General features: G+C 42.0%; 1 protein-coding gene across 4 annotated transcripts in view; it reads left to right on the plus strand.

Annotated features, from left to right (window-relative positions):
* The window catches only part of tmcc2 (transmembrane and coiled-coil domain family 2), a 161953-nt gene that overhangs the window by 131212 nt on the left and 11139 nt on the right, over nucleotides 1-19602 (plus strand). For all 4 annotated transcript variants that reach the window (XM_078546410.1, XM_078546409.1, XM_078546412.1 and 1 more), the window contains 3 exons: nucleotides 9323-9668; nucleotides 12878-13466; nucleotides 18981-19116. In XM_078546410.1, coding sequence (XP_078402536.1) covers nucleotides 9323-9668; nucleotides 12878-13466; nucleotides 18981-19116 — 1071 coding nt within the window. The remainder of the gene's footprint in view (nucleotides 1-9322; nucleotides 9669-12877; nucleotides 13467-18980; nucleotides 19117-19602) is intronic.

Here is a 19602-nt window from a genome sequence, read left to right on the forward strand (position 1 = left end):
AGTATAATGTTGAGCTTGGTTTGTCACTGACTCCATCACTTACTTCAGCATGAGTGAACACACAGCAATCAAGCTTTCAGACTAGAATTTGAATTGTGCAGGATTGTCATGAGGCAATTTTATAAAAACGTGAGTTGTCCAATCTTGCATGCAGTCGAATGAGAAGGGGCCTCCTGGAGGGTATATAAATAGAGACAAAGAAGAAAAGGAACTATTAATGTCAAGCACAATTTCAAGTTGAACTATTGACTGCAAAAGACATGATGACATAAGTGCAAATTGGCTTAAAAAAAAGGCATGATCAGGAATGATGTTAGGGAGCAACCCTTTGCACCAAATTAAATAGAATTTACAGCACAACCAGGCTTTTCGGCCCAACTAGTCCATGCTGGTCTATGCAACCAATCTTCATCTAACCCCTATCAGCATATCCTTCTATTCCTTTCTCCCTCAGTTGCTAATCTAACCTTCTCTTCAGTGTACCTTTGCCGTTCACCTTATTTACTCCGCATGGTAGCTACTTCCACATTCTCACTTTTCTCTGGATAAAGAAATTTCCCCTGAATTCCTTACTGGATTTATTAGTGACTAAAGCGTTAGTAGTGCAGGTTAGAAGAGAGGAAGAAGAGAAAAGCCACATGATTGATTTGTCATGTAATAAGGTAAATCTATGTTGCAGTCCTTACAAGGTTAATGAACCCTTCCTCCAGTAAGTGAACTGGCAGAAAAAGTTAAATTACAGCTTGATACAAGGTTAGCATGGGCAACATGTGTTCGTGTATAACTAAAAACCTAACTCCTTGTAAATTCTTAAAGTCCATGAATGCCAGACGTGGCAAACCATATGCGAGGGATTTTTGAAGGTTTGTTAATCAGTTTGAAATGCCTCAATTTATCAGACTTTGTGTGTGCGCTATGGAGATAAGAACACTGGAACAACTGTAGGCCATTTAGCTCCTTGAACCTGTTCCACAATTCAATGAGACCCTGGCTGATCTGTGACCTAACTGCATAGACCAATCTTTGCACCATTATACCTTAAGAGCTTAGTTGACAAAAGTCTGTCAGTCTCAGATTTTGAAATTAACAATTGACACAGCAGCAACTGCCATTTTTGGAAGATTTCCAAGCTTGTTACAACCCTTTGCGTGTAGGAGTGTTTCCTAAATTGACTCCTGAAAGGCCTGATTTTTGGGCTATGTCCCAGATGTCTAGAATCCCAAAGCAGCTGAAATAATTTCTCTCTAACTACCCTATCAATTCCCCCTAATATCGTGAAAGCTTTGATGAAATCATCTATTACCCTTCTAATTCCAGGGAACACAACCCTAGTTTGTGTCATTTTATATTTTAACCCTTGGAGCCCAGGTAACATTCTGCTAAATCTATTTTTAGTAGTCCTTCCAAGGTCAATCAGCCCTTCTTCCGGTATGGTGCCCAGAACTAAACACGATACTCTAGGTGTGATCTAAACCAGGACTTTGTACAGCTGTAGCATGACCTCTAATCCCTTGCATTTTACACCCATCAACATAAAAGCCAGAATTCCAATAGCTTTTTTGATTATTTTTTACCCTGTTCACGTTTCAGTGATCCATGTACATGGACCCTATGTCACTTTGGTGCTCCAGTGTTTCTAGCTTTTCACATTTACCCTGTTCTATCCTTTTTAAGTTCAAAGTGGATGATCTCCCACTTGCCTACATTGAAATCTATTCACTTTAGCTTTGTCCACTCACTTAATTCTTTATAATTTTATGCTTATACACTGCTTACACTAGACCATAAGACGTAGGAGCAGAAGTAGGCCATTCGGCCCATCGAGTCTGCTTCACCATTCAGGGAGATCATGTCTAATCTAATAATCCTCAATTCCACTTTCCTGCCTGTCCCCATAACCCTCGATACCCTTACTGATTAAAAATCTGTCTATCTCAGCCTTGAATATACTTAACAACCCAGTCCCTACAGCCCCCTGCGGTAAAGAATTCCACAGATTCACTATCCTCTGAGAGAAGAAATTCCTCCTCATCTCTGTCTTAAATGGGCCACCCCTTACTCTGAGATTATGCTCTCTGGTCCTAGACTCTCCCACAACCTCTCAGCATCTACACTGTCAAGCCCCCTAAGAATCTTATATGTTTCAATAAGGTCGCCTCTCATTCTTCTAAACTTCAATGAGTACAGGCCCAACCTCAACCTCTCCTCGTAAGAAAATCCCTCCATACCTGGGATCAACCTAGTGAACCTTTTCTGGACTGCTTCCAATGCCACTATATCTTTCCTTAGATAAGGAGACCAAAACTGTTCACAGTATTCTAGGCGTGGTCTAACTAGTGCCTTGTATAGTTATAGCCAGACTTCCCTATTTTTATACTTCATTCCCTTTGAAATAAAGGCCAACATTCCATTTGCCTTCCCTGTTACCTGCTGAACTTGTATGCAAGCTTTTTGTGATTCATGCTTGAGGACCCCCCAAATCCCTTTGTGCTGCAGTTTTCTGCAGTCTTTCTACATTTAAATAATATTCAGCTCCTCTATTCTTCCTGCCAAAGTGCATAACCTCACATTTCCCACATTATATTCCATCTGCCAAGTTTTTGCCCACTCACTTAACCTGTCTAGTTCCTTCCATAGACACTTTATGTCATCCTTACCACTTGCCTTCACAACTATTTTAATGTCATCCACAAACTTGGTGATAGTACATTCACTTCCCTCATCCAAGTCATTAATATATGTTGTAAATAATTGTGGCCCCAGTGTTGATCCCTGTGGCATTCCACTAGCTACAGATTGCCATCTGAAAATGCCCCCCTTATCCAAACTCTCTGTCTTCTATTAGTTAGCCAATCCTCTATCTATAGACTAATATGCTATCCCCAACACCATGGGCTTATATTAAGTAGCCTTAAGCACGGTACCTTTTATTGAATGCCTTTTGGAAATCCAAATATATCACATCTACTCGTTCCCCTTTATCCGTCCTGCAAATTACCACCTCAAAGAATTCTAATAAGTTTGTCAGGCATGATTTCCCATTCATGAAGCCTTGCTGAGTCTGCTTGATTATATTATGCATTTCTAAATGCTCTGCTATTACATCCTTTATAATTGACTCTAACATTTTCTCAATGATGGTTGTTAAGCTTACTGGCCTACAGTTACCTGTTTTTTGCCCCCCTCCCTTTTTGAATAAGGGTGTTACATTGGCAGTTTCCCAATCCTCTGGGACTTTTCCAGAATCTAAGGATTCTTGGAAGATTACTACCAGTGCATCCACTATTTGTGTAACTACTTCCTTTAATATCCCATGATGCAGCCCATCAGGTCCAGGGGACTTATTGGCCTTTAGCCCCATTAGTTTCCCTAGTAGTGATAGTTATTGTATGTATTTCCTCCACTCGCTTTTGCCCTGTGATTATTTAGTATTTTTAGAATGCTTTTAGTGTCTTCTACCGTGAAGACTGAAGCAAAGCATTTATTCAACTCCTCTGCCATTTCCTGGTTTCCCCCTTATTATTTCTCAAGCCTCATTCTCTAAGGGGCCTATGTTCACTTTGGCCTCTCTCTTCCTTTTTATACATTTAAGGAAGCCCTTACAGTCCATTTTTATATTACTTGCTAGTTTACCCTCAAAGTTTATTTTCTCTTTTTTTTGGTTACCTTTTATTGGTTTTTAAAGCTTTCCCAGTCCGCTGGCTTACCACTAATCTTTGCCACATTATATGTTTTTTCTTTCAATTTGATACTATCCTTACTTCCTTGGTTATCCATGGTTGTTTATCCCCTTCTTAGAATCCTTCTTCCAAACAGGGATATATCTTTGTTGCAAGTCATGAACTACTTTCTTAAACCTCTGCCATTGTTCATCCACTGTTTTTTCTGCTAAATTGCATTCCCAGTCCACTCCAGCCAACTCTGCCCTCATTCCTTTGTAATTACTCTTATTTAAGTTTAGCACAGTTGTTTCTGACCCAAGTCTCTCGCTCTCAAACTGAATGCTAAATTCTACCATGTTATGGTCACTGTTTCCTAGGGGATCTTTTACTCAGGGATCATTTATTAAGCCTGCCTCATTACATATTACCAGATCCAAAATAGCCTGATCCCTGTTTGGATCCACAACATATTGTTCGAGGAAACTGTCTTGAATGCACTATGAATTCTTGCTCATGGCTACCTCTGCCAATTTGATTTTCCCAATCGACATCAAGATTAAAGCCACCCATGATTAATTAATTGTCTTTTTTACATGCCCTCATTATCTCCTGATTTATTTTTTGTCCTACAGTATAGCTACTGTTTGGGGGCCTATAGACTACTCCCACCTGTGTCATCTTCCCCTTGTTATTTGTTACCTCCACCCACATGGTTTCTACATCTACCGATCCAAGTTCATTTCTCGTTGTCATACTTGGTCCATCTCATACTAATAAAGCTACCCCACCACCCTTTCCTTCCTGCCTGTCCTTTGAAAAGTCACATACTCCTCAATGTTTAGTTTCCAGCTTTGATCTCCTTGTAATCATGTCTCTTTAGTGGAAAAAGATCATACCCATGAACCTCTATTTGTGCCGTTAATTCATTTATTTTGTTCCGAATACTATGTGCATTTAAGTAAAGAGCCATTAATTTTGCCTTATACCATTTTTTCCCCCTTTGACTCTATTTGTTGCTGTTTTTTTGTTTGTACACTCTGTCCTTTCCTGTCACACTCTGGGTATCATTACCTAAATAGCTGCCCTGCAAGGCTGCCATATCCTTTTGCTGTGTAAGCCTTTGTATCCCCTTTCCAGAACCTCCCCCACCCTCCACCTCTATTTAGTTTGAACCCCTCTCTACAGCCCTAGTTATTCGATTCACCAGGACCCTGGTCCCAGCATGGTTCAAGTGAAGCCCGTCCTACCGGAACAGCTCCCTTCTACTCCAGTACTGGTGCCAGTGCCCCATGAACTGAAATCCATTCCTCCCATACCAATCTCTGAGTCACACAGTTTAACTCCTCGACTTTATTTACCCTATGTCATTTTGCCCGTGGCTCAGGTAGTAATCCCGAGGTCATTACCCTGGAGATTCTGCTTTTTAATTTAACCCTAACTGTTCAAATTCTTTAAACAGAACCTCCTTTTTAGTCCCATCGCTATCATTGGCACCAACATGGATGACAACAACTGGATCCCTCCCCTCCCACTCCAGGTTCCTCTCTAGCCCTGAGGAGATGTCCTTAACCCTGGCATCGGGCAGGCAACACAAACACAGCCTTTGGGATTCAAGTTCATGGCTGCAGAGAACAGCATCTGTCCCCCTAATTATACTGTCCCCTCCCACTACCACGTTCCTATTTCCTCCCCCACTTGAATGGCTCCCTGTACCAGGGTGCCGTGGTCAGTTCGCTCATCCTCCCTGCAGTCCCTACTCTCGTCCACGCAGCTTGCAAAAGCCTCGTAACTATTGGACAATTGCAGGCACCGAGGCTTTTCGAACGCTACCCCCCTGGGTCCCCATACCTGCTTCACCTGCAGTCACACCCCCCCCTGTCCCTGGTCACAGACCAAATTTGAATGACCTAATCTGAGAGGTGTGACCGTCTCCTGGAGCAAAGTGTCCAAGGAACTTTCCCGCTCCCTGATGTGACGCAATGACTGTAGCTCGGATTCTAGCTCCTCAACTCGGATCCGAAGTTCCTCGAGCTGCAGACACTTACTGCAGATGTGTTGGCTCTGGATCACCTTGGTGTCCAGCAGCACCCACACGCTGCAGCAGCAACACATCACCCGTCCTGCTATCACTGTCGTATTTTTAATTTATTAATTAATTACTGTGGTATCCCTGCTCTTTACACTTTACTGTAATTAATTATTTTTACACCAGTATCGATCTTATACTTGAGCTACTTTTAACAAAAAGAGAGGAAAAAAAGACGAGACCTAAACATAAACTAAAGACCTTACTTTTACTTTAAAGACTAGAAATACTCACCAATTCTACTCACCAATCAGCTGCTTCCCCTGCACTTGCATCGCGTTGTGGTTTGTGACATCACTCTGCTGCTGGTCTCATTGCAGGTTGGCCTCTCGATCCACACCTTTTATCCACTCCTGCTCAACACTCGCTCAAAATATATTATTTTGAGCCTTAGGAATAGAATAAACAACCATTTACCAGATACTCACCCATTAACCAGCTTCTTCTCCTGTAGCAGAGCAAGAATCAATTCCTGGAGGCTGAAAAAGTTTCGGCAAAAGCAGCCAAACACCTCTTTTCCTTCCTCTGCTTAATTCCCTGAAGCACTCAACTCCGACGCTTTATTAATAGTCGCACTCAAGTGCTAAGTCGCACTAAGTTGGCTACTTATATATGCTCTTAACACAAAAGGCCTATCTGAGTCACTTAATGAGGATCCAGTTTCAACTGGATCTTCATTAAACTGCTCTTTCACGGGAACCCTTGAAAAAGCCCTGCTTAAGGCAACTACAGAAATTAACCTGTAGATTTCACTGTTGCCTATTGCTGTGTCATCAGCAAACCTGGATATGTAGTTCTCTATCCCATCATTCAAGTTAATTAATGCAGCAAAAAGTTGAGGCCCCAGTAAGTCTTATTTTGCCAATTAGAAGTACTTGCCCATTATTCTTACCCTCTGTCTCCTGGCACTCAGCCAATTTCATAACTAGGTTAATAATTTGCTCTCAATTTCATGAACTTCAATTTAAAGTCCCTGATAAGAGGCTGTTAATTGAATGCCTTCTGGAAGTCTGTATGTATAAAACACCTGTCCAAACTATATAAACAAGGGAAGTCACAGCGCCAACCCTTGGTTTGAGCTGAGTTAGCACATTACAGCCAGTACAGCAGTGGGGAGACATTACAGTCTAGCTTAGAGGGTGAGATTGATGTTTGTTAGTCTCATCATGAATTGACCACTTGCTTTACACTTTGAAAATGAAAAAGAAAATTGGACATGGTGTAAAACTGGCTACCAATTTGCTAACAATCCATTTTGTGCTACTGGTGAAGATCAGATTCACCACGAGTGTTCCTGGGTTGGGGAAAGGGGGAGCAAAATTATTCTGGGTTCCTGCTCCAGATTGCACTCCATTGACCCTGCTGGAAAGTGCATTTGCATGGGCACTTGACAAGAATCAGCCTTGCCAGTGATGCTCCATGTATATGTTCACACATGAATGGCCATGGTCACCAGGTTATCTGCAAATGGAAACAGAAATACCTGGAAAAACTCAGCAGGTCTGGCAGCATCGGCGGAGGAGAGCACAGTTGACATTTCGAGTCCTCATGAGCCTTCAACAGAACTAAGTAAAAATAGGAAAGGGATGAAATATAAGCTGGTTTAAGGGAGGGGGGGTTGTTGGGACAAGCAGCCAGTGATAGGTGGGGATAACCAAAAGCTGTCACAGACAAAAGAACAAAGAAGTGTTGAAGGTGGTGATATTATCTAAAGGAATGTGCTAATTAAGAGTAGAAGACAGGACAGATAAGGTACAGATAGCTCTAGTGGGGATGGGGGAATACTAAAAGGTAGAAATAAACAATGGGTGGAAGTACGTTTAAAAATAATGGAAATAGGTGGGAAAAGAAAAATCTATATAAATTATTGGAAAAAACAAAAAGGAGGGGGAAGAAACGGGAAGGGGGTGGGGATGGAGGAGAGAGTTCAAGATCTAAAATTGTTGAACTCAATATTCAGTCCGGAAGGCTGTAAAGTGCCTAGTCGGAAGATGAGGTGCTGTTCCTCCAGTTTGCGTTGAGCTTCACTGGAACAATGCAGCAAGCCAAGGACAGACATGTGGGCAAGAGAGCAGGGTGGAGTGTTGAAATGGCAAACGACAAGTGCAAGTGAAAAGCTGCTTCACGAGGTAGCTGTGGGAGTCCTCAACTATAGCTCCTCACACCCTGCTTCCTGTAAGGACTCCATCCCATTCTCTCAGTTCGCCTCCATGGCATCTGTTCTAATGATGCCACTTTCAAAAACAGTTCCTCTAACATGTCCTCCTTCTTCCTTAACCAAGGTTTTCCACCCACAGTGGTTGACAGGGCCCTCAACCGTGTCCGGCCCATCTCCCACGCATCCGCCCTCATGCCCTCTCCTCCCTCCCAGAAACATGATAGGGTCCCCCTTGTCCTCACTTATCACCCCACCAGCCTCCGCATTCAAAGGATCATCCTCCGCCATTTCTGCCAACTCCAGCATGATGCCACCACCAGACACATCTTCCCTTCACCCCCCTGGTGGCATTCTGTAGGGATCGTTCCCTCCGTGACACCCTGGTCCACTCCTCCATCACCCCCTATTCCTCAACCCCCTCCCACGGCACCCTCCCATGCGACCACAGAAGATGCAACACCTGCCCCTACACTTCCTCTCTCCTCACCGTCAAAGGGCCCAAACACTCCTTTCAAGTGAAGCAGCTTTTCACTTGCACTTCCCTCAACTTAGTCTACTGCATTCATCGCTCCCAATGCGGTTTCCTCTACATTGGAGAGACCAAACACAGACTGGGTGACCGCTTTGCAGAACACCTTCGGTCTGTCCACAAGCATTACCCAGACCTCCCTGTTGCTTGCCATTTCAACACTCCACCCTGCTCTCATGCCCACATGTCTGTCCTTGGCTTGCTGCATTGTTCCAGTGAAGCTCAACGCCAACTGGAGGAACAGCACCTCATCTTCTGACTAGGCACTTTACAGCCTTCTGGACTGAATATTGAGTTCAACAATTTTAGATCTTGAACTCTCTCCTCCATCCCCACCCCCTTCCCGTTTCTTCCCCCTCCTTTTTGTTTTTTCCAATAATTTATATAGATTTTTCTTTTCCCACCTATTTCCATTATTTTTAAATGTATTTCCACCCATTGTTTATTTCTACCTTTTAGTATTCCCCCATCCCCACTAGAGCTATCTGTACCTTATCTGTCCTGTCTTCTACTCTTAATTAGCACATTCCTTTAGATAATATCACCGCCTTCAACACTTCTTTGTTCTTCTGTCTGTGACAGCTTTTGGTTATCCCCACCTATCACTGGCTGCTTGTCCCAACAAACCCCTCCCCCCCCCCCCCCCCCCCCCCTCCCTTAAACCAGCTTATATTTCACCCTTTCCTATTTTTACTTAGTTCTGTTGAAGGGTCATGAGGACTCGAAATGTCAACTGTGCTCTCCTCTGCCGATGCTGCCAGACCTGCTGAGTTTTTCCAGGTATTTCTGTTTCTGTTTTTGTTTTGGATTTACAGCATCCGCAGGTTTTTGCTTTTATGGATGTTACAAGTTGCATTAATAAAGTTTACTTTCCCTACATCTTTCAGCTTGAAAAGGGAGATGTGAGTACACTCAGTTTGCCAGCAAACACCAGCCATGGGGGCTCAGACTCCAACATCAGCCTTGATGTGCCTGATGGGACCCCAGATCCTCATAAGACAAAAGCCGCCATAGACCACCTTCACCAGAAGATCCTGAAAATCACAGAGCAGATAAAAATTGAGCAAACTGCACGGGATGATAATGTAGCCGAGTACTTGAAGTTGGCCAACAATGCAGACAAACAGCAAGCTTCACGTATCAAGCAGGTCTTTGAGAAGAAGAACCAGAAATCGGCACAGACAATTGCACAGCTGCACAAGAAGCTAGAACACTACCACAGAAAGCTAAAAGGTAACATTGAGAACTGGAATTGTCAGTAATGTTGATATATTCTGATGAGAGCCACAGTGTGAAGCGGGCAAGGGTTGACCTTGGTAACTATTCATTTAAAGATGAGAGTATGTTGTCAGTTTTTAAAATTTTAAATAGAAAACTTTTTTTCATTAGCCCGTTTGCATTTTTTGACCCCACCAATTCTCTCGTGCTGTTTTCTGAAGATGTGGTTCATGTTTACAATATAGTTTCCCCAGTGCTCACTTAAGTGGTGATACTTCACCTGTGGGCCTAAACAGTAAATGTCGGCAGGCTTTCACTGATGTAAGGGAAAATACTGATTAGCTAGATCATGTCCCCGGAATGGGCCACTGATCAATGTCGGAGACACGGCTATGCTTACCTTAGCTAGCTCAGTTTGGCTTTTAACACAGGAGGAAATTGAAAGGAGAAATAATGATTTTTGTTTCGGTGGCAATGGTGGAGCTTTAATCCAGCTGTTCTATCTCACTCCTTCCCAAACGACGATCTCACTGCCTCATCTCTTCCTGTCTCAAGGCACCTTGGAAACCTGGTCCGCAAGTATGGATAAGAACATCAGCTCCAGTTTTGCTCGGCAACCCCCACACTCAACACTGAGCTCTGGTTAGCTTGAAATTATAAGTAAATGTTTTTAGGTAGATAATTTATGGAAATAGATCATTAAGACTTTTCTGGCCAATCTAAGTTAAAGATTCTAGTAGCTTTTATCAGGAACGATCAATAGTATGTTATGGAGTATCTTTGCACCACCTCCATCTGAGTAAAAACAAAAGCAAAATGCTGTGAGTGTTGGAAATCAGAACTAACAACTGACAATCCTGGAACTCGCTGAGTGCTTTTCCAGTATTTTCTGCCGCTTTCACCTGAGAAACACTGCTTTATAAATTTTTTTTCTTTCCTGAATGAAGGTGCTGAATTATGCTGGCATATCCTTCTGTGTCCTCAGCAATCTTCTAATGTCGCGCCCAAATGGCCACTCTTCACATTAGCCTTGGCAGAGTGTTGGCTGTCTGTTTGAATGTGGAGGATTGTGAACTGAGTTTAAATCAGTCCTCGCTCCATACCCATACAGATTACACATTCCTTAAAAGGTCACTTGTCAACAAGTAGGAATGAGAGCCCAAGTTGATTTAAGCGCACCCCCCCCTCCCTGCCCCAGCACCTGTACCAGTGTATCAAAGCTGTTTGCAATGCACCTAATGTGCACTGGGTGAGATCACCTAACTCAGCACCAACCAGGAATCAAAGCTAGAGTATTCTACTTTCAAGGGCTATGTTATACTAGCTGGTTTCTCTGCAATGTGCTATGCTTAGGACAGGGTCACAAGAAAACAATTTCTCAGAACCCAGCAAACCACCCTATGCAAGAACTGAAATTCAGATCAGCGGAGTGGATCAATTCTGCCCAAAATGTTTTTCATATACATTTTGTTTTCGCCACATTAAGAATTTTGTGGAAACAGAAAGCGAAAATAATTAAAATAATGGAATGTGTGGGCATGGATAAATTCCCCCACCTAACAGAATGTGAAATAGAGAACTTGAAACTGGGGCTAGGAATGGAAATGAAAGACTTTAGGAAAGTTTAAAACTCTTTTTAATTCCAGTTAAATAGATAGAAGATAATATTTGTTCTCTTTTGGGCTCGCAGCCCCAACAACACTAAACTTTAAATAGGCTAGATACTTAGTTGCTTCAGCATTATAAAATAAAATTTGAGCAATAAATATCTTTCGTAATGTCTTCCAAAAGAACAAATGGTTCCCATCCCTGCTGGAGCAAGAATGAGCGGCATGGTAACTATGGAAGTCAGCAAACCAGGGTTGAGTCGTCTAAAAGCAAGAGTAGAGTTTCAGGAATTTTGCATGTTTGTTTTTAGAGATCAAGAAGCACTTATCAAGAAATATTCCTTTGGGGATAGATGGAGTCGCCAGTCAGATAAATTTTCTGATCTGTGGAAGGAGCACACTCAGTGAGGCCCATTAACTTTTTGCTTCCCTGTTTTCATATCTGGATTTGCAGAGCTAGTTGTACCAATTTGAATTTGGACGAAAAATACTTTTTCCCCCTGCATGTTCATCTTTTAACTCTTTCGAGTTATCAGCAGTCACAGATTGCAACTCTTTCGAGTATAATCACAGTTCTTGGTTTCCGGGAGTGGGACATGAACCCACAACCCTCTGATTCAAAGGCGAGGGTGCTATGAACTGAGCCACAGCTGACACCTCATGTTCATCTTTTAAGGTGTAGTCATTGAAATCTAATGGTCACTTAAATTAAAATAAGCACAGCTGCAAGTGAAAGGTGGTGAGTTAAAAGCCTGAAATTCATTTGAACAGATTAGTTGATAATGGCAGACAAGCTCAATGTTATTCATGTCGTCTCAGGTGTATAAACCTTTTGCTCTAGTAACTGAAGGGATAATTCCCTCATTGATCTCATGAGAGAATAACACAGGGAGCTGAGGGTCTGAGTTTTAATCCTCAGTCTGTTGAGTTAGGGTTAGAGTGGCAGCTGGGGCACCACTATTTGTGTCTGAGCTAAGGTCGGTAGCATGGTTCACAGGCAGGGGGCTCTGTTCCCGATTGAATGCAGTGATCCTTATGGTGGAGAGCACTTACGTGATTGTCAGCTGAGGAAAACAAATAATTTTACAATCTAAACTAATGAAATGGCTGTTTGAACAAGTCATTTGTGCCGAGCGTCCCTCCACCCACCCCTCTGTGGAACTGCACCCAAGTATCAGCCACAGACTTGGAAAGAGATGGGAAATAAAGAAAAGTGAAAACTAAATGAATGGTTAACTGCTTGGCTTCTTACGTGCTGAGATCTTTTTCCGTCATTGACCTTCCTTATGCTGCAGTTATCTTTTAAAACGGAATATAATCTGTGCTTCTGTTTACTATGATTCTGGATTACCAGCGTTTAATCAGGGAGGTACAAAGCAAATGTTGAGTGATTTGTTGTGTCCATGAAAAATTACACGGATGTGTTAGACTCTACATACTTCCAACTGCCCGGTTGTAGAGTGAGATTGATTAATGTCTGGGAACAGGTCTTTACTGTGTAGTAGAGTACTTGAAGGGAGCATATATGATGCATTGTGCATTTAAGAGATTGAAAAAGGCTAAATTATATGGATATTGTTTCATTCATAATATAAATTTTTGAATGAACTTTTACAGAGATTGAACAAAATGGTCTTTCGAGGCAGCCAAAGGATGTTCTGCGGGACATGCAGCAAGGTCTAAAGGATGTGGGCGCCAATGTTCGAGCTGGAATCAGTGGATTTGGTGGAGGCGTGGTGGAAGGTGTGAAGGGAGGCCTGTCCGGTCTCTCTCAAGTCACTCACACGGCTGTAGTTTCCAAACCACGAGAGTTTGCCAGTCTGATACGAAACAGGTTTGGCAGCGCCGACAACATTACACACTTGAAAGACACAATGGATGAGTCACATCAGGAAGAGACCACCAGGACTCTGAGTGGCAGTGCTACATTAGTGTCAAGCCCCAAGTATGGAAGTGAGGATGAATGCTCCAGTGCAACATCTGGCTCTGCAGGTGGGAGTAACTCTGGGGCGGGAGCTGGAGGCATGGGGAGCCCCAAATCGAATACACTTGACAGCCATCATAACAACTTAGATACTATCCTGGATGAACTTCGCGAAATTAAAGATAACCAATCACATCTGGAGGATGCAATGGAAGATTTGAAAGGGCAGCTACAAAGAGACTATGCCTACATGACACAGTGTTTGCAAGAAGAACGATACAGGTATCTAGCTTCTTACAGTTGATGTATATTGGCTTGAGGAACAGGCAAATGGATGTCCACACTAGACATAAAATTCAAATGTGGGTCTGGCCCTGCAAACTTCCTTCTCTTTTATTTATCCCAATTCCCATCAGCATGCAAATTAAGTTTAGGATTAAAATGGTTTACAAGTTATGTTTTCTATGTCAACATGCTCAATCTCACTCCTAAGACTACAGCATTGGTGCATTCACTGATAACCATGAAATAATATAGCCCATGATGAAAGGTCCTGTTTCACCTCAATGCCAGTAAGCACTCTCTACCAGTGCAATCTTTGTCCGGTTGCAGTTTTAATGATATCTGACTTTACGGTATTGCGATTGCTGCAGTATGTTCTCAATGTGCACGTTCAATGTTTTGAAGCGCCCCTTTCGCTTCATAATGAGTCGGCACCACCAGAAACCAAGCAATCTTTTTTGTCAAATTGCTTTTAAGGTGTACACCTCAGCTGTGCCTGCAGATGGTGTGTGCTAGATTTGAAATAAGCACTACTAAACTAGGGAGAGGGAAATGTTAACCTGGACATCTCTGCCTAATCATTCCCCAGTGATTCCTACAAAATAGTGCATGTGTGTGGATGTCAGTTGAGGACAACATGTGGTTCAGTGGTCATGCCCTCCTTGTTCATATAGCCAACTTTTATACTTGAGTTGGCTACTCGAGGGTAATTAGTGCCTGACAGTCACCCAGCAATGAGAGCCTTCTGGAGGCAGAAGGGAAAAAAATTGGGCAAAAACTTATCTGGGATCCAGTTGACTGATGACTTGATGTGTTCATGCATGGTCAGGTTAGACTGCTAACATTAAACCCTGGAATGGCAGCGCAGCTCCTGACCTGACAAGTGCAATGACATCATTGCTGGGCTGATGTGGAAGGGAGCCTAACAGAAGGGAAAGAAAGCAACTTGTGTATGACCTGGACTTGATCTGAGCTGCTGCCAGCACCACACCCCACCTATACCCTAACCAGAGAATGACCCTGGTCCTTCAAAATGCAGTTAAAACATGGCGAACTCTGTACTGATCCTCACTACATGTATCTATAAGAATCATGTAACCAGCGACCTGGGCTAGTGTTAAGCCTGCTCTGTTGAATTTTAACACATTAAAGAGTTTGGCAGAGACAAAGCTCTGGAATCATATTAATGTTACCTGCCCAGAATTACATTTCAAAATTTGTGAACAGGATTGAAAAATATGTGCTTTAAACAGTTATGTTATTCTCAAATAAGGGACGAGCAGAAAGATGGGAAGACAAGACAAAGTTATTTTTAACAGACAGGGAAGGAACCTCAATGATAGAAACAAAAAGCTAAAAGCTACTGCGGATGCTGGAAATTCAAAACAAAAACAGAATTACCTCTACAGGACCAGCTGGTCATCAACTGAGGGCTGACATTGGTTATACATAAAAGCAGGGTCTGTCCATCCAGGCTTGGTTGAGGAGAATCCTTGGTGTAAAAGGCTTGGTTATGTCAGGGGTTGATGGTAGAATCGGGCTCGGGAAGATGAGAAAAGAATGTGAAGGATTCAAAGTGGGTAGTAATTGACTTAATCGCCATGATTGCAGTACCTTGAAATGCCTGGTGGTGGTGCTGCCTACTACAGACTTCCACAGTTCAATTGCTCCACCAGCTATTTCAATGCAGTGCACCTGCTGGCAAAGTACATCAGAAATGCATAATATATTTATTTTTAAAATTTCTCAGTTAACTATATAAATTACATGGTGAAGCGATAATAAAACAAATTGTAAAATTTTAAAATGTAACTTTGGGAGGAACAATATTACTGCAGTCAATCATTTTTGGTTTCAAAAAGGAAAGCATGTCAACTTAACTTTGTCTCTTACTAACTATTTTTCTCTCTCTCATTGTGTAAGCATGTGCCATATTAAAACCTTTGTATGTTGCAGCCAAGTATCCTAGCACTAATGAAAAACTAAGTTAATAATATAAAAGCTAGTTAATATATTACTAAAGTTCTCCTCCTTGTTCCTCCACGTGTTTACTGTTTTTCCTTCTTGCCCTACAGTCATAGCTTGATGCCAGAATATGGTTTCAAGGAAGCCTAGATAGCAAGTGTTGCTATTATTATCGATGCCAAGTTGTCTTTTGCTTACCTGATGTCCCCACAAGCGCATTTTACAGAAATTGGGAGTGCAGCAGGACCCAGAAAGTTGTAGCACTCATGCCCTGGCTGTGGTCAACTAATTAATTACTATTTAAATAGAAGCGAAGTAACTTCGGATGCTGGAAATCTGCAGTAAAACAAAAATCTGGAAGTACTCGGCAGGTCTGGCAATCCGTGGAGAGGGGAAAACAGCATTAACCTGTCGGGTCCATGACCTTTTATCAGAATTGGAAGATGTTGAGAGATGAACAGTTTTTCAGCAAGCACAAGAGACAGGAAAAAAAGGTCAGGAAGAGGCAGTGTAAATGGAACCTGCTGATCTCAGGGCCTTCCAGTCCTTCCTCTGTCACATTCCTGGGCCACGGGAACCACTTTCTCTTCGCCAGATTGTTCACGGTTCCCTCACTCCTTTGCTGTTCTGCTGTAATTACTGGCACTTCCTCCAGACCCATCTCCTGTTTCTGGTCTTGTCCCCCTTTGCCTTGTACCCTCATGACTTCTGCCTTTTCATTACACTTGCATTCCACCCAAACCTCTCCCATTTGTCCTTTTCTGTCCCCATTTTAGTTTTGCCCCCTCCCCATCCATTTCTAATGTCTTCCAGTTCTGATGAAAGATCATTGACCTGAAATGTTAGTTCTGTTTCTCTCTCCACAGATGCTGCTGGCCTCCTGATTGTATCAAGTATTTTCTGTAACTACATTTTAATCCTCTTGCATTTCTCCCACATAGTTCATCCATCCATTGGTATAGTGCAGCTTCCTGTCTGTCACAGTATCAGACTTAACTGTCACATTTCAGGCAGATGCATTAATCAGACAAAATTTCTCCCAGTTTATTAGCTTATTTACAAAATTCCAAATTTTCAGAAAACACCACAACTAGTATTGTTATATAACAAATCTTTTTTGTCACTTGTACACTTGCATGTTTCATACTCCAAAATATTTCTTCTCTGAGGCTTGCATTCAAATCTTAATTTATGTCTGTTTCCAGTTCCTCCCTTACTCCTCTCTTTTCCCCATGCCCCACTCAACCCCCTCTCCATGTTCACTTTCTGGATTCCCTGCCTTCTTCCTTGCCTATACTCCAAATGTCATGTTCTGCCTTCTCACCACCATGTTGTAAAGACAGACTCCAACTTCTCCTTTTGCACAGTCCATCACATCGGTTCCTGAACCCAATCTTTCCTGCCCGTTACTCCGAACTCCAAGCTTCCCAAATACTGGCCCCAAATCCTCTTCTGCCCAGCTTCAAGTCTCGGGAAATAGTCACTGATTATAAACCACATCAGCTAAAAATCCCCAAAACAGATCTGCTACATACCCTCTCCTTGAATACCTCATTCGTAGTTTTAATTACAAAATGCGATGCTGAGGTCCCCCAGAGAAAGAACAAGCAAAGCACACTGTAGTTCCTATAATCTATTAAAAGTTAAGCCTCCAGTCAAGTAGGAACAAAATAAATGAATTTAAGATTTTATTCCCTAATGGCCATATTTGATTGCTACTAGTAAAATATTAGCATTGATTGTTTAGATCTTAAAATTTCAGCCCCAGTATTTCTGTTATAAATGTGTCAATCCTGTCGATAAGCAGCATCTTGCAGCCTGGGTGGAGGTGGGTGAATGTATCTGTGTGGCAACACAATAGATGTCAGAATTTATTATAGGTGCAAAACGAGCTTTTTTTTGTTAAGCCACTTAATGCTGGCTGTTCTTACAAACTTAAAGGCATAGTCCAATCGCACAGTACCTCGTTAAACAGCTAAGCTCTGATCTAACAATTCAAGGACTACTAAAGGACACACTTCCACCTCAACAGCAAAATAATAGAACTAAATAACACTCCAATCACCCGATCACTGTAAATACTGCCATGGGAGACTTGGGATGTGTGTATCATACATCCATTATATTCTGGCTCCCATGTTCACGTGTAAAGCAATTTTTTTTAATTAAAAAAGAATATAGAAACAGGAGTGGGCCATTCAGCCCCTGGGGCCTGTTCCACCATTAGCTGAAACTTAGTCTCTACCTCAACTCCATTTAGCTGCATTTTGTGGTTATTAACCTGGAGGCTGAAATTAATAAGCATCTTCTAATTTGCAATTCAGTTTGACATCATCATGTTTATGCTTGTCAGTAATTAGACTTTGTGACATCAAAAGGGGAAAGGTCCGCTTTAAGAGCAGATTAATTCCTGGGCTAGAACAGCATATCTTACAACTTTAATGGAATTAATATTACAAATAAATGCAGAATAACTTGTCATTAGCAACAATTAATTAATTGTTTTACATGAAGAATTGCTTCCTGATATTGGTCTTGAAATAGACCTATCCTAGTTTTTACTTTTGCCCTATTGTCCAGCAGTTGGAGTTTAATTTGAAATACTGCTCAAGATATCCTCTTGATACTGAAGATATTGTCACTATTTTATTTTCAAAGCAAACACTGTATGCCTGGAGAGTAATGTCCCTCTTGAGTTCATTCATTTCTGTAAGTGTTGCCAAGTAGAATGCATCTCCTACTAGATATGCGACTGACAAAAGCATAGACTTGGAGTGTTATCTAGGATATTCTGCATCGTCTGTACAAGCCCAGCTTTTAAGAATGCAAGAAACAGACCCTGAAACTACTGTAGACTGAGTTCCTCTTCCACTCCTTGTAATGGTTCAACCAACATTGAGAGGAGGACAGGGTCCAATTTAAGAATACAAAAGCAAAATATTATAGATTCTGGAAAATAGAAATGCTGGCAATGCTCAGCAGGTCTGGAAGCATCTGTGGCAAGAGAAATGGAGTTAACATTAGGTTGATGACCATTTGATATGTTAATTCAATTTCTGTAGCCACAGATGCTGCCTAATCTACTGAATATTTCCAGCATTTTCTGGTTTTATACCAATTTAAGATGGGATGTCGGCGTTGCTGGCTAAGCCAGCATTTGTTGCCCATCCCTAATTGCCCTTGAGAACTGAGTGGCTTGCTAGGCGATTTCAGAGGGCATTTAAGAGTCAACCACATTGCTGTGGATCTGGAGTCACATGTAGGCCAGACTAGGTAAGGATGGCAGACTTCCTTTCCTAAGGGGCATTAGATAGGTTTTTTGCGACAATCAACGTCCAGTCATCATCCGGACTTTTTTACTGAATTCAAATTTCACCATTTGCCATGGTGTGATTAGGATCTGGGTCCCTAGAGCATTACCCTGGGTATCTGGATTACTAGTCCAGTAACAATACCACTATGCCACCACCTCCCCCTTGTTGCTTTGTGCTATCAGCAGGTAACACTGTTAATTGTTTTCATGGTAGTTTTATAATTCTCTCTATACAGGTATGAACGCCTGGAGGAGCAGCTGAATGATCTGACTGAGCTTCATCAAAATGAAATGTCTAACTTGAAACAGGAACTTGCCAGTATGGAGGAAAAAGTGGCATACCAGTCAGATGAGAGGGCCAGAGATATCCAGGTACACAGTCCACTAAGAAATGAACTCCTTTGGTTGGTGAACATGCCTGCACATTCCCAAGGTGCAAGTTTCACTGTGCTTCCAAGGGGATGAGGTACTTACTGATAGGAGTGAAGTCCGCACCATTGGGCGAATAACCCTGGACTGCTCTTGTACACCTTTTATTAACAGGCTACAGAATAGCATTGACAGAAGCAAATGAATTGGGAGCTGCCGGATAACTGGCAATTTGAACTTCTAGTGATTACTAATTAGATTAAAAATCTCAGTGTCTGCTGCCAACCCTCTGTCCCATGTATGTAGATCTGATGAAACAGTGTTGAAGTTATCCGAAATATAGTGCTTCCAAATCCATTTGACTAGACCTGTACAAGAATCTAATGTTCATGGGTTATTGGTAGATTTTGGCATTAAAGCATATTGATAGTGTTGGAAATAATCAATACATATCTGGAGCTAAAAGGGTTAAATTATGATGGCAGGTTG

Source organism: Cetorhinus maximus, chromosome 8 (assembly GCF_964194155.1).
Source record: "Cetorhinus maximus chromosome 8, sCetMax3.hap1.1, whole genome shotgun sequence".
NCBI lineage: Eukaryota > Metazoa > Chordata > Chondrichthyes > Lamniformes > Cetorhinidae > Cetorhinus > Cetorhinus maximus.